This window comes from Muscardinus avellanarius (assembly GCF_963383645.1).
Source record: "Muscardinus avellanarius genome assembly, chromosome: 15".
NCBI lineage: Eukaryota > Metazoa > Chordata > Mammalia > Rodentia > Gliridae > Muscardinus > Muscardinus avellanarius.
Window position 1 is genome coordinate 36,050,741 of NC_137801.1, and position 16,139 is coordinate 36,066,879.

The 16,139-nt window shown below is 38.3% G+C and overlaps 1 protein-coding gene across 1 annotated transcript in view; it reads left to right on the top strand.

Moving 5' to 3' along the window:
• The window catches only part of EML4 (EMAP like 4), a gene marked incomplete at both ends in the record, with an annotated part of 85,607 nt that overhangs the window by 54,982 nt on the left and 14,486 nt on the right, over positions 1–16,139 (top strand). The window contains 4 exon segments of the mRNA XM_080711357.1: positions 5,591–5,742; positions 7,762–7,887; positions 7,973–8,104; positions 8,738–8,805. Of these exon segments, the coding sequence (XP_080567483.1) occupies positions 5,591–5,742; positions 7,762–7,887; positions 7,973–8,104; positions 8,738–8,805 (478 nt within the window).

Consider the following 16,139-nt stretch of genomic DNA (forward strand, 5'->3'; position numbering starts at 1 on the left):
AGTTTTTATCACCAACTATAGCTGGTAATAAGACATAGAACTGGCTGGACTAATCAGAGAGGCACAGACTGATGGACACAGTCAGAGAGGGAAATCCCTTCATCAGACAATGGAAAGCACCCTGAATTAACAGTAAGGAAATCCCTGTTCCACTGCTCAGAAAGAACGACCCAATCCAAATGTCTGTCTCCCCAGTATACTGTCCCAGGTCTGATATTAGCAGTTTGAAAATTATATGTCATGCATTTTAGCAAGAAAATTACTTTAATCTTACCTTTGGATGTTACTATAGGAGTAAAAAGTTAAGTCATATTGATTAAAGCACCATTTTCAGTGAAATAATGAAATTTAAATATAGCATCATAATTTGTATTATTATTGCATAGATTTTTTTGCTATTTTTTTTAGTCTTAATGCTAAGGTAGTTTTGTCTTAGTTTTAGTTTTTTGTTTTTCTTTTTGTTTTGTTTTTGCTAAGGTACTTTTGATTAGTATTTTTTATTCCCATTCACCCGAATTTCTAAGCTTGGCAGTTGAATTGAAATAAATATATACAGACATTTAAAAATCCTTAAATTGTATTACTGTTGATTTTGATCTCAATCATTGGCTATACATTTTTATCTTATTTCAGTTTTGACCTTAAATTTACATATAAAAAGAATAGCAGAGTTGAAGGATCTTAGATAAAGCAAGTTAGAATAGTATTATCAGCTACCTTTCCCCCTTATTTCTTTCCTGTTTCCTCAGCACATTTGTTCAGATGCCAAGGACAACATAGTTATCAAAACAGTAACTTTTAAATTGTTGACGTGTCTTCCAACACAGTTGGAAGCGCAGTTCGGACATAAGTGTACCATTCATTAGCTCTAATATTTGTGTTCAGGTGAAACAGGAAGAGGTTCAGAGGTTTTTATTTTGGTTTTTGTCTGAAAAATTTGTGGCCTCGCCTCTGTGCATAGAAAATCTACCATATCAGGAAACAAAAAAGCCTATCTTAGAACTTGCCGGCACATGAAATGGCCTGTGTTGTGTCCTGCTACATGACTGACCCGCCCTACTGGGGGCAAACTGGCTAAAAAGTGTATCTGGAGTTTTCAGTTCTGTACAGCCAGGAAGGATTTAGTCAGTGCAGTGAAATAAATGTGTAAGGATATACCAGAATAGATGCCCAGAGTTTCTAATTTTTAAACTCTTGCCTCAAAATTTCAGCAGGTTGATTTAATTCACATTTCCTATGTATGTTTATGTAATTTAACAGAAATCTTCAAAGTAATTAAACTTATATTTCTTAAGTATTAAGGGTATTTCTTATTTTCTACATATATGAAAGCTTTAAATTTATTCTTATGTGAAATAATTCCCATAATCTTAAAAGTGGAGGGCTGGAAATTGAGCATATCTATAGCACCATTAAGATGTTCACCATTCCTAACTTTTTTTTAAGTACTTTGAAGAATTAAACACTACTGTTTTAACTGCTTCCCAAACAATCAGTACAGGTCCATGTGCCCGATTGGTAAGAAAGAATGCAACCTAAATTTCAACATCTCCCTGATACTTGATTGTATAGATAAACGGGCACAGAGCCAGGAGTGGTGGTGCACACCTGTAATCCCAGTACTTGGGAGGCTAAGACAGGAGGATCGCAGTTTCAAGGCCAACTTCCACAACTTAGTGAGACCCTTTTTCCAAACAAAATAAAATAGATCTGGAGGTTTCGCTCAGAAGTAGAATGCCCCTGGATTCAATCTCCAACTCCACACACAAAAAGTAACAGGCACAGAAAACCCTTCAAACATATTCATTTGTAAGGCAAGGTAAACTTGGTTTGTATAGTAATTGTGTTTCTGTTAGAGATGAGAAGAAAAGGAGAGATTTCTAACTAAACTAGGATAGATTTTGACATATAATTAAGCCTGGAAGTAGAGTAAGTTTTTAAATTCAAAGTTTTGTTTTGGGGTGTTTTTTGTTGTTGTGTTTATTTTGCCGTACTGAGGATGGTATCCAGCAACATTCTACCTCCAAGCTACACTCCCAGCCCTATTTTTTATTTGAAACAAGGTCTCATGAAGTTGTGGAGGGCCTCACTGAGTAGCTGAGGCTGTCAGCAAACCTGCGATCCTCCTGTCTCAGCCTCCCAGGTACTGGGATTATAAATGTGCACCACCACGCCCAGCTCCAAAGGTAATTTTTTTATGGCATATGGCATATATCTTTTTTTTTTTTTTTTTTTTTTTTTGGTGGTACTGGGGTTCCTGGAAGCCCTTCTACCTCCAGGCTATACTCCCAGACCTATTTTTTACCTTTTTATTTGGAAACAGGGTCTCCTAAGCCCATGCGTGCGGCTGGCTTTGAACCTGCACGATCCTCCTGTCTCTGCCTCCCAAGCGCGGGGATTACAAGCGTGTGCCACCACGCCCGGCTATGGCATATATCTCAAATATTACTTGACCTAAACTGGAATGTCAGAAATACAGGCCCATGAGAAAGAAATCCTTACTTATAAGTTTGCTTTATAGATAAGTACTATATAAAGAATACTTTGGTTATTTAATTTATTTAAATTTGAAGCATTGAATTTATTTAGCTAAATTAATGCTAGATCTTCCTCAGGAAATAGTGTTTGTGGGATGGAAAGGATGGTGGGAATCTCATTGAGTTGATCACTACATAAAGTATTTTGTTTCTGATGAAGCATTTGTTCTCCAAGTTTATTTTCTGTTATGTAACATTCCATCATTTTGAGAGGATCTTAAGTGTTTAGCAAGGTTTTGGACATGTTTATAGAAACACAAGAGCTGAAGCTGGGCGTGGTGGTGCACGCTTGTAATCCCAGTACTTGGGAGGCTGAGACAGGAGGATCGCAGGTTCACAGCCAGCCTCCGCCACTCAGTGAGGCCCTCAGGTACTTAGTAAGTACCTAGTGAGACACTGTTACAAAATAAAGAAAAAATAGGGCTGGAGATATAACTCGGAGGTAAAATGCCCCAGGGTTGGTCCCCAGTACTGACAACAACAACAAAAAAAAAAAATCTTTACTTTATCTTCCTACATTCTGGTGGAGAACTATTAGGAAACTTCATACTACTCTTGTTAATTAGACCATAAGGGGGCGGGGGGGGGGGCTAAAATTGGCTTCTTTTTTTTTTTTTTTAATACCTAAATGAAGCCTGCAGTACTCTTGGAAAAGTCCATCTCTCAAATGTCATTTCTGTCTTGGGAACCTCAGATCCATGATAGGTATTCGTGAGCATGGCCCACCCAACACATTGTGTTGTTCAAAGCTTAAAGTATTTTTAGGTGGTGAGTGTTGCTGTTAACAGGGCAAGTGGCCTGAATAGCAAATTTATTGGATTCTGTTCTTGGCTCTACTGCATGAGACAAGTTCTCCTCAAAGTCAGACAAACCCTTTCCTTGCCCCTGCCAAGTACACCCATCTATTAAGTGTTGGTACCACTAGCACTCTCATACTGAGATAATTATAGCTGAATTTATTTTTCTAGGATGCCAAAGCCCTACAAACTTAAGATTTTTTTTTAAATATGATAGCACACGAGTTAAGAATAATCTCATATTACAGCTTTATTAAGGCATAACTCATATACCATAAAACTCACCCTTTGGTACGTAACTTAGTAATTTTTAATATATTCAGAGTTGTAGAACCATCAGCACTAACTTCAAAACATTTTCATCATCTCAAAATCAAAACCCTTTACCCACCAGCAGCCACTAGAGATCAGATCACTTCTGATCTCTATGGATTTGTCTGTTCTGGACATTTCTTATGGAGTTATGTGATATGCAGCCTTTTGCAAATGACTTTTACTTAGCATAATGTTTTTAAGGCTCATCCATGTTGTAGCATATGTTAGTACCTCTTTCCTTTTTATGGCATGATATGGATATAACACATTTTGTTTATCCATTCATTAGCTAGTGAGCAATTTCAGAAAACGAACAGTTTTGTTTTTGGGTTTTTTTTTGTGTGTGTGTGGGTTTTTTTTTTGTGTGTGTGTGTGTGGTACTGGGGTTCCTGGAAGCCCTTCTACCTCCGGGCTACACTCCCAGACCTATTTTTACATTTTTATTTGGAAACAGGGTCTCCTAAGCCAGCGCGCGCGGCTGGCTTCGAACCTGTGCAATCCTCCTGTCTCTGCCTCCCAAGCGCGGGGATTACAAGCGTGCGCCACCACGCCCGGCTAAAAATGAACAGTTTTTAAACTTAAAATTTGTTCATTTTTCCAAGGGATCTCATAACTATTTATTGACTTACTTTGGCTATATGTCAGCAAGTCTCTAGCTTCCCATTTTCATCCTTGTAACTAATTCTGAAAGGGATCATTTTCAGAAAGCTTTCCTCTTACATTGCCAGTCTCACTCACTCACTAAAGAACTTCTCTGAGTAAGCATTATGAGTACCAAAGAAAACAGTTTGAGGATTATAATGTTATCTTGGATCTGATTTCAAAAACAGGGGAGAGTTATAATCAATTATTACGCATCGGTTTTACCTAATTTTTTTTTTCTTTTTGGTGGTACTGGGGGTGGAACCCAGAGGCTTTCTACCTCCGGGCTATACTTCCAGACCTATTTTTATATTTTTTTGGAAACAGGGTCTCACTAAGGTGCTGAGAGCCTCACTAAGTAGCTGAGGCTGGCTTTGATCCTCCTGTCTCAGCCTCCCAAGCGCGGGGATTACAAGTGTGCACCACCACACCCAGCTCTAAGATATTTTTTTCTGTACCTATCTTATCTTTCCCTGGGTACTTGGTGGGTTATTGTAGGCATACAAGAAAGCTAGACTGTCATTTTGCCCTCACATTGGTACATGCCAATTGTTTAAATACTCGGATTCTGTGCTAGTTGGTCAGCTGCCACTGCTAGGAACATCCATTGATCACCTTTACCCCAATATCTTCCCCAAGTCCTTTATATCTTAGCAGACAAAGGGAATAATCCTCCAGGTCAACAGTGATTTAAAAGTATTGTGACTATTGTCTCAGCAAAAACTGAAGGCTTTTTTGAAAAGTTAGAGGAACAGAGATTACAGTCAAATTCTGAAGCTAAGATAGCATTTTAAAACCTCTCATGTCTTTGGAATTATCACAACCTTGGTTTTGCTTTTTTGTATGAAGACATTTTAAATATTTTCAGAGTAAATAAATATTGACATAGATGTAAACAATTTTATTAAATCGTTTTGGGGGGGGCGGTACTGGGGGTGGAACCCAGAGGCTTTCTACCTCCGGGCTATATTCCCAGACCTTTTGTATATTTTATTTGGAAACAGGATCTCACTAAGTTGCTGAGAGCCTCACTAAGTAGCTGAGGCTGGCTTCAAATCTGTGCGATCCTCCTGTCTCAGCCTCCCAAGCGCGGGGATTATGAGCTTGCACCACCACGCCCGGCTTTATTAAATCTTAAACTTCACTACCTGCCTTACAAGACTCACTGAAAATAGGTCTTGATTATTGTCATGAACTTGAGTATTCACTCTGTAATTCTGCTAAAGCATCTTCTAAAAAGACTGACGTCTGATGGAAAATATTGTCACGAGTGTTTTTATTTTTCCCTCATCATATTAGGTGTATATCAAATCAGCAAACAAATCAAAGCTCATGATGGCAGTGTGTTCACACTTTGTCAGATGAGAAATGGGATGTTATTAACTGGAGGAGGGAAAGACAGAAAAATAATTCTGTGGGATCATGATCTGAATCCCGAAAGAGAAATAGAGGTAAGGATGGAAACAGAACATAAACCTCTAAAAATAGTGAAGCCTCTATGTTCATGTATTTTTCCCATGTTAAGATAACTTAAACATTTATATTATTTCATTTCCTTGCTATAAAAAAGTTATTGCATAAAATAATTTGTTATTAAAATAACTTGAAAGAATGAAAGTGATCAGGCAGAATAATCAACTCGCTTATTGTTTTATATAGCTGAGGCCTTTTTTATTGATCAAAAAATATAACCATCTAAACTTAAAATTGAATAAACAAGTCTTCAAATACTATGCCCATGCTGGGCTTGGTGGTACACACTTGTAATCCCAGTACTTGGGAGGCAGAGACAGGAGGATCAAGGTTCACTGCCAGCCTCAGCTACTTGGGGCCTCTGCTACTTAGTGAAACCATGTTTCAAAGTGAAGAATTAAAAAGGATTGGAGGTATAGTTTGGAGGTAGAATGTCCCTGAGTTCAAGCCCCCAGTACCCCCCCCAAAAAAAAAACCCCAACTCTAGCATATATAAAATGACTAGTTTAATTTAAAAACTTGAAAGTAATCTTTTTTAAAAGCTTTTGTTGTTGTTTTTCTAAGCTTACTTGGTTTTATGGGGCTTTTTGTTTTTTGGGGGGTTTGGTTTTTGGAACTGGAGGTTGAACCTAGGGTGGTACACTTGCAAGGCAAGCACTTTGACACTGAGCCACATCCTGGCCCAAATGCATTCTCTTAAGCAGTCTGCCTAACTGGGCACAGTGGCACACACCTATAATCCCAGTATTTGAGAGGCTGAGATGGGAAGGTCACAGGTTCAAGGCCAGCCTTAGGAACTCAGGCTCACATCAACTTAGTGAGACTCTATTTCAAAATAAAAAAATAAAATAGAGCTGAGGGTGTAGCTCAGAGGTAAAATGTCCCTGGGTTTAATCCTAAGTACTGCAAAAATAAATAAACAGTGGGTTTAATGAGAATTACTAATTATATGTGAATGTTAACTGCTTTGTGGTACAGAACAGCCATAATCATAAAACCTGACAGGTATTTTGTGCTCAGTGAAATTTTGCTAATTGTTTTTTGTTTGTTTGTTTGTTTTTGTTTTTGTTTTTTGCAGTACTGGGGATGGAACCTCTGTGCTATACCCCCAGCCCAATTTTTTAGTCTTTATTTTGAAACAGGGTCTCGCTGAGTTGCAAAGGGCCTCACTAAGTAGCTGAGGCTGTCCATGAACCACGATCCTCCTGTCTCAGCCTCCCAAATGCTAGGATTACAAGTGTGTATCACCACGCCCGGCTGAAATTTTGCTAATTGAATTGAGGTCACAGGAAGTAAAATGGTTAAGAGTAGTATTTTTGGATCTGATTCTTAAAGTAAAAGCAAAATCTCACCAAGTTTAATATTACTATTTTTTGTTCATTTAAAATTTGAATTTATGCTCAGTGTTCTTTCTAACCATAACCTGTTTTCGAGACTAACCCTTCTCTAAATAAAAGGATCCTTATAGTACTGCTCTTAAGTTTTATTTCCAAGAAGATGATTGGAGCCACTTTGTTATAGACTTAAGGTTCATATGGAAATGGTATTTCCATTACTATCTTTTCCAGGCTCTGGGTTCAGTTCCCAGTACTGCAAAAAAACTAAAGTTAAAAATTAGTGAAGCAAAGAATGTTAATAGTCGTGTATTATAACCTCTTTGTAAAAAAAACTGTAGTTGATACTCACTTTGGCAGCACATATACTAAAATTGTAATGAGGCAGAGAAGAATAGCATGGGCCCCTACACAAAGCTGACATGAACATTTGTGAAAAGTGTATTTTTTGGTCGTAAATAAATATTGGGAAGCTACCAAATAAAGTAACTGTCTAAGCAAAGAAATCATTAATAGTATGGGATTACTATATTATCTTTGCATTTGGAATTCTGTCATTTACTACCCCATAATTGCTTACAACTATAAATGCAGCCAGTGTTCAGGTAATAACTATTGTATGTTAGTGTGTATATGGTAACTTTATAGCTTTATTTTTTCTAGGTTCCAGATCAGTATGGCACAATCAGAGCCGTAGCAGAAGGAAAGGCAGATCAGTTTTTAGTAGGCACATCACGAAACTTTATTTTACGGGGAACATTTAATGATGGCTTCCAAATAGAAGTACAGGTAAACTCTATGATGTCAAAGATTAACTGAATATTTTTTATGATAGTTTTTGGTTCTCGTAACAATGGGTATCTTTCATTTTCAGGGTCATACAGATGAACTTTGGGGTCTTGCCACACATCCCTTCAAAGATTTGCTCTTGACGTGTGCTCAGGACAGACAGGTGTGCATGTGGAACTCTGGGGAGCACCGGCTGGAGTGGACCCGGCTCGTGGACGTGAGTGAAGCCCCGTGCATGGCGGCTTCCTGCGAAGCCGCCTCACACTGCGGCCAGAAGCAGCCAAAGACGCGTTTACGACTTTGTGGAGGGACAGGGACGAGAGGGAAGTGGTCAGTCTCAACGTATGATACTGACCTACTTTAAACAAGCAAATTAGCAGAGTAAAAGCTCTGAGTAGTAAAAACCTTAAAGATTTCACATGCTTATGGAATAGTCATGAAGTCTTGGGTCTTTGGTGGTGTTGCATTTGGATTCATTAAGTGCTACTCACTGGCAGACTCTGCAGTCTTCTCTTTGATTAGTCTCTTACTGTATTTTCTCCCTACCCACCCAGATCTAGCCCAAAGGTGGGTGCAGGCTCTTTGCAGACTCTAAAGCACTGCACAGACGCTTGTGCTGCTGCTCTGCTCTCGTGCCGCCGCCTGCCGCGAGCTGGCTCTTTACTCCTCACCGTCCTGCCAGTGTAGCCCTCTGTTCTCTGAAGTTCTTTTTTCTCTCATTGGATACAGTAAAATTGATCAGAACTTCATGTTTATATGAGACAAGTTGTTTTCAAAGATGTGTTTTCCACCTGTGCCTATAGATAGGCCTAGGGACTTTCTCATGTGCTTCTGTCTGCCTCTCTTCTAGGAACCAGGACACTGTGCAGATTTCCATCCAAGTGGCACAGTGGTGGCCATAGGAACGCACTCAGGCAGGTAGGGTCTTTGAACTGAGTAATCTGAAGTGGTGGGATGTTTAAACTGTTACTCAGGAATGTTCGCAATCTATTCTGGAGAATTAATCTTTTAAATAGCACACTAATATGTTTGATCTTATCTGTTACACATACTCTTTCTACATCCAAGCTACACTCCCCAGCCCTTTTTGGTTTTTTATTTAAAATAGGGTCTTCACTAAGTTGCCAAGGGTCTCAGAGAAATGTATGTTCAAATTCTGTGCCCTTCCTTGTTAAATTGTAAGAGTCAGTTATTTAGCCTCAGTATTAAGGAGAAGGCATTAGATGTCCTATATCATGTTGAGAAAGTTATTTTCCTTAGTTTGTTGAATATTTTTAATCATAAAAAGGTATTGATCAGCTTGGTTTTGTTCCTTGTTAATATTGTTACATTAATTGACTTAAAATATTAAGTATTTATTTATTTATTTATTTATTTATTTATTTATTTGGTACTGGGGGTGGAACCCAGGGGTTTTTCTAACTCTTGGATATACTTCCAGACCTATTTTATATTTCATTTGGAAACAAGGTCTTACTGAGTTGCTGATAGCCTCACTAAGTAGCTGAAACTGGCTTTGAACCTGTGTGATCCTCCTGCTCAACCTCCCAAGCGCTGGGTACAAGCGTGTGCCACCACGCCCAGCTAAAATAAAATCATTCTTGTATTTCCAGGATAAATTCCACTTGGTCATGATATCTAATTCTTTTTATTTGTTACTGGATTCAGTTTTCTAGCATTTTGTTGAGAATTTTTGCATTTATATTCATAAGGGTTATTGGTCTTTACTTTTCGTATGATTTCTTTATCTGGTTTTGGTATCCGGACAATACTGACATTAAGAATTTTTATTTATTTATTTATTTATTTTTGGTGGCACTGGGGGTGGAACCCAGAGGCTTCCTACCTCCAAACCATACTCCCAGACCTATTTTATACTTTATTTGGAAACAGGGTCTCACTAAGTTGCTGAGAGCCCCACTCAGTAGCTGAGGCTGGCTTCGAACCTGTGCGATCCTCCTGTCTCAGCTTCCCAAGTGTGGGGATTACAAGCGTGCGCCACCACGCCCGGCTTACATTAAGAAATTTAACAAGGCTGATATCTCCTAAGATTAAGTGGAGATTTAATACATGTAAATCAATAAATGCTAGCATAGACTAGTAATTATTAATGATTAATTATCAAAATCTTAGGTTTATTGAGCCAAACACTAAAAACCATTCAATCAGAACAGCCTCAGCAAGTAGTGAGACTCTCATCAACCTAACAAGACCCTGTTTTAAAATAAAATAGGGCTGGGGTGTAGCTTGGAGGCAAATGCCCCTGGATTCAGTTCCCAGTGCAACACACACATTCAGTTACTAAATTACACTTAGTTATAATTTACACTTGATTTTCAAATGTAACATTTTTCTAGACTTTTAAAATTTGTGTTTCTTGGTGAGACTTAAAGTTTTTCATATAGTTCACAATACATATGACCTGAATCATTATGAGTTTGAAAGTTTGTAATCTCTCAATTTTTGGTAAAAAATACATTCTTCTTGATTTTTCCAAGATCTCACTTAAACATCTTTCACCTTTGCTTTTATACCACCTCCAGATCTTAGAAAAAAGTGTTTATGTGTGTATATGTATACACACACATATATACATACCTTCCAATTAGGATATCAAATCTGTTTTTTTTTTTTTTTTTTTTTTTTTTTGGTGGTACTGGAAACCCTTCTACCTCCGGGCTATGCTCCCAGGCCTATTTTTATATTTTTATTTGGAAACAGGGTCTCCTAAGCCAGCGCGGCTGGCTTCGAACCTGCGCAATCCTCCTGTTTCCGCCTCCCACGCGTGGGTATTATAAGCGTGCGCCACCACGCCCGGAAAATCTGTTACAGTTTTGACAAAAATCTCCAGGCTGTTCATGCTGGTCTTGGCCAGACTAGTTCTGCTTACAAACCAACATACAGAATTTTTTGCCATAATCATTTACTAGACTGGTAAAGGGCAGTGATATACACAGAATTAGGGAAATCAATATGCTTGAAGACTTAAGGGGCAGGGGAATGGAAAGCTTAAGGTTGAAAAATGTTTCCAAGAGAGAAATCCACAGAATGGAGTCCATACGGGACACTATTTATGAAACCGGAGTGGGATCATGCAGGAATGGAAAGGAGAGTTCAAGAAAGGTGGCTTCAAAGACCCCAAAGTGTTTGGTCTGCAGGAAGAGTGATAGCTTCGATGAGGAAGCAGGCTGAACAGTGAGCCTGATGAGGAGGCACGCACAGAATTCAACATACTTTTTGACTTGATATCACACAGAATTCTGTACCTGTAGAGGCTTCAGTGATCTAGCTCAACTCATCACTGCAGTGGTAGCTGCAGCCGCAGGCAAGCCAGTGATGGAGCTCAAATACAGTTGCCGAACTCTAGCCTGTACACCCTGAATTACAAAGGATCTAAGTGCAGGAAGTATTGCTTCTATTAAAAGAATGAGAGCACCAAGATCCATTAGCGATACCTAAGTCTTTCTTTTTTTTTTTTTTTTCTTTTTTTCTTTTTTTGTGGTACTGGGGTTCCTGGAAACCCTTCTACCTCCAGGCTACACTCCCAGACCTATTTTATATTTTGGAAACAGGGTGTCTTAAGCCAGCACAGCTGGCTTCGAACCTGCACGATCCTCCTGTCTCTGCCTCCCAAGCGTGGGGATTACAAGCATGCGCCACCACGCCCAGCCTTAAGTTTTTCTTCTTTGACATAATTAAAAGAGAATGAATTCTTCCATATATAATTTGATATTATTTAAGATCCATATATTCCTGAGATTTCTTAGTGTCTTCAAACTCCATCAGCATGAGTCTCTCTGGGTCAGCCTTGCTCACACTCCATGCCTGAGTCACTTTTCAGTGTTCATGGTGTACCTGCTTTTTACAAAGTCCTGTAGTTGATGCAGCGAGTGTCACTAAGAAACAGAAGACCTGGTTTCTACTTTGTCAGAGTACTTCTTTTTTTTTTTCTTTCTTTCTTTTATTTATTTATTTATTTATTTATTTATTTTTATTTTTATTTATTTATTTTTTTTTTTTTTTTTTTGGTGGTACTGAGGACGGAACCCAGGGGAATTCTTCCTCTGAGCTACACTCCCACCCCTATTTTTTATTTTTTTATTTTTTATTTTGAAACAGGGTCTTACTAAATTGCAAAGGGCTTCACTAAGTAGCTGAGGCTGTCCACGAACTCTGATCTTCCAGTCTCAGCCTCCCAAATGCTGGGATTATGAGCGTGCACCACCACACCCAACTTCTCAGTAGACTATAACCTGATTAAATGCTACATTTTTAAAAAGACCTATTAGTAGCTTCATATTAGTTAAGAGGCACTGATTCTTAGATGAATAGATATTACTTTAAGCCTAAGTGGTCAGAGTAAGCTTCACAGAAGAGATAGGGTTGGCCTTAAAGGAGGACTTCGGTCCTACAGAGGCAGGAAAGAAAGACGAGCTCATCTCAGCCAGAAGGAAAGGATTTCAGAAATGCAGGAAACTGACACACCACACTGACTGGACTAAACATCCCTAAAGGTTTCTTGATGTCTTAACAGTGGAGTTCAAACTTGACCTTTAAAGCTCATTATAAATCTTTGTTCTCACCACTCCAGCTAGAATGGTTAAGATGCCCTTTATATACATTACAGCCTTTTTATAAACTGTTAAGTGTATTTCGGGGACATAGAGAGGACACTTTCCATGGGCTCACACCCCTCTCTGGTGTGATTTAAGGATAGTGAAAAGCACTAAGTGCCACTTAGTTGATGTTCTCAATGTTCTTATTGTGAATGTTCTTATTGTGACTGGAGTTGGGCTTTGTTGTTTGTTTTTTGTCAATACTGGGGGTGGAACCCAGGGGCATTGTACCTCCGAGTTACACCCCAGCCCTATATTTTAGTCTTTTTATTTTTGAAATAGGGTCTCACTGAGTCACTGAGTTGCAAAGGGCCTCATCTCATTAAGTAATAACTGAGGCTGTCTGCAAATCATGATCCTCCTGTCTCCACCACCCGAATGCTGGAATTACAAGCATGCATCACCACGCCCGGCTTCTCCATTTTTATGTCTATATTTTTCTAACTATAAAAGCCACATCCTTGTTTCTATTTATTTATTTGTAATACTGGGGATTGAGCCCCAGAACATTCTATCTCTGAGCCCCCCCCCCCAAAAAAAAAAAAACCCCACACATCCAAACCCTTTTATCTTTTTGTTTTGTTTTTGCAGTACTGGGGCTAGAACTCAGGAGCATTCTGCCTCCAAGCTACACCTCCAGCCCTATTTTATTCTTTTATTTTTTGAAACAGGATCTCACTGAGTGAATTGCAAAGGGTCAGTCTCCCAAATACTTAGGTTATAAGCATGTGCCACCATGCTGACTTATTTGGTTTTGGTTTTTTTTTTTTTTGGTTTTAAAATCTTGCTACGTTGCTGGGAGCCTTGGTAAATTGCTGAGGCTGCCTTTGAACTTGCAGTCTCCTTTCTCAGCCTCCCAAGTCCTGGGGTTATAGGCATGTGTCACCACTCTTAGCTGTATTCCTACTTCCATAAGAAGAGTATTATAAAGAAGGACAAGGAGGTTAACAAACCTATATCCCAGAGGACACATTTCATATTTTGATGGATATATATTTTGTAACTTTACATTATAAAAAGAGATAGACTCATTTAGGGACTTTAAGGCACTTCCCAGCTCTGAAATCTTTCTTTATTTTTTTTATTTCATCACTTACAAAATCAATATAGTGTCTTTAGAAAGTCACTGAGAAAGGCTGGGGGTATAACTGGTGGTGGAATACTCACCTGGCCTTCATGAGGCCCTCGCCTCAACTCCGGTACCAAAAAAGAAGTCATCAATATTAAATGATGGCACCACCTTTTGGTACTTGGCTCATAAGTCAGATTAGTACAGATAAATAGCCAAAGATTTCCTATATCTGACATTTAACCATTGCATTTAGAAAGATAAAGGTCTGTTAGATCCTAGCGGCCATAGAGAACCCCATAGTCATTGCAAACTGCCCTAAAGCAGAAGCTTCATTTTAATGTATATGCTCTAAAATAAGAATATGATTGAATGCAGTAAAAACTTAAATATTTATTTATTTATAGAAAACTCTCTCTGCTGTCAGATTTTTTTTTGTTATGGACAGAGATCCTGAGCCCAGAAATCTTTTCTGAAGGTAGAACATAGTCCATACAATAAAAAGGGTAAGAACTCCTAAAATTATTGCTGAGGGTTCATATGTAAATTATATAATTTTAAGAATAGTTTAATTACTATTAAAAATTATTTGCCAAAAGTAGAAAATTAATCTTTGATATGTAATTAAAGAAATAGAAAAGTAGGAAGTAGGTGTTTTTCTCTTTTAGTAGCTACTCTATGTAAATGACTGTTTTAGTTTTTACACATGCTAACAACTATTTGGGAATTTTATTACTTTCTAAGGGGGTTTCCAAAGGATAAAATTGTGTGCAGTTTTCCTAGGACGATTACACTGACTTGAAACAGTCTTAAAACAGTATCAGTTGGGGCTTCTCCAAGATAAAAGTGAAGCCGTATACTTACAGAGTGGCTCTGTGTCTCATGATCCTTCAGGTGTGTCTGTTCAGTCTTAGTTGGAATATTATTTTGTTTTCCTTCTGAAAAGGCATTTTACTTGGCATCAACTTTGGCATTTCTTGTTGAAATACCCAGAGGAATTTCACAGTGGTAGCCATAAAGTTTGATAATTCAATTACATTCTCAGGAGAAACCTATAAGTGCAATAAAGTATGTTTCTTATATACCTTTTGAAATGGAAAGGATCAGTAAATATATACCTTATAGTTTCAAGTGTGAGTTTCTAGTTGGTTGCCCTTTACACTCAAATATTCACATATAGAAGCTGTCTCTTATCTGACTAGATGACAGAATTTGAGGTAAGCTAGTTTACCTAGAAGTTTCAGCCCATTGATCACAAAACTACTGAAGTTCATTCATGAATGTGTTTAATTAGAGAAACTTTTATTGATAGATTGAACCTATAGTTTTTAATTTTTTACCTTGAATACACTAAGCATGCTGTGACATCAGGAAGTTTTTATTATTTGTTTTTAATTCTTTCAAGACCTTTTATCTTTTCTCAATAGTTCTTTTAATCTAAAGGGATGCTGAAGGTGAAGTTCAGTGGTAGAGCAGTTAGTTACCTAGAATATGCAAGGCCCTGGACTCTATCCCTAGAACTACATAAGTAAATTATCTTTTCCAGATACTAGTTATAATGGTTCAGAATCTATCATTATGGCTCCTTTTGTTAATTTGTTTTAGAGATTAAATTTTTCCAATCAGATAATTAAAAAGTAGAACATGTTACGCTTGTTCTACACAGTTATGAGATTAAAATAGTGATTTTCTAGTCTTGTCCCATTCTCTCCACTTAAACCATTTCCTTCTCTATACTGCGCTACTATTAAATACCTCTTTCTACAACTTGGCTTTTGACGTGTTCGAGATTTATTTTAAATTTACTTGTTCATTTATTTATTAAGCACGCATTTAGTGCTTACTATAACCCAGGCAGTCTAGTCTGTAACCTGCCCTTCTCTCTCTTACCAGACCTTAATTATGTCTATTTCCCATCTTTCCTCTGTATCTGTGTCTTGCCATGTTTGTTTGTTTGTTTGTTTGTTTGTTGTTGTTGTTTGTGGGTTTGGGATGGAACCCAGGGGCATTTGGCCTCTGAGCTACACCTCCTGCCCAATTTTTTATTCTTTATTTTGAAACAGGGTCTCACTGAGTTGAAGAAGGCCTCACAAAGTAGCTGAGGCTGTCCGGGAACTGCGATCCTCCAGTCTCAGCCTCCCGAGTGCTGGGATTACAAGCGTGCACCACCACACCCGGCTTACCATGTTCTTTTAAAGCACCCATTCCTTCCTTCAAGTGCTCTTATTAAAAAGATCTGATAATAATCATTTATAATGTAGTTGTGTTTAAGTCTTTGTTGCCTCTCAAGGAATTTGCATTTTGACTTTTCCTATAAATTGGAGTGGAAAAACTGTCAAAAGAATTTAGAGTGTCTGTGTGCAAGTGATGGGGAGGCAGGGTGCTCCCTGGTGTTCCCTCCCACCTCCCCAGGGCTGCCGCTGTTACTCCTCCTGCCTCACTGGGCTGTGCTTCCTCTCTGTTCAGTTCAACCCGTATCCTGCATCATCTCTTAAAGCCTTTTCCATGTCTGCTGTGTCCTCCTATGATAGTCCCTGAGATCAACAGTTAATCATTCTTTATTCCAG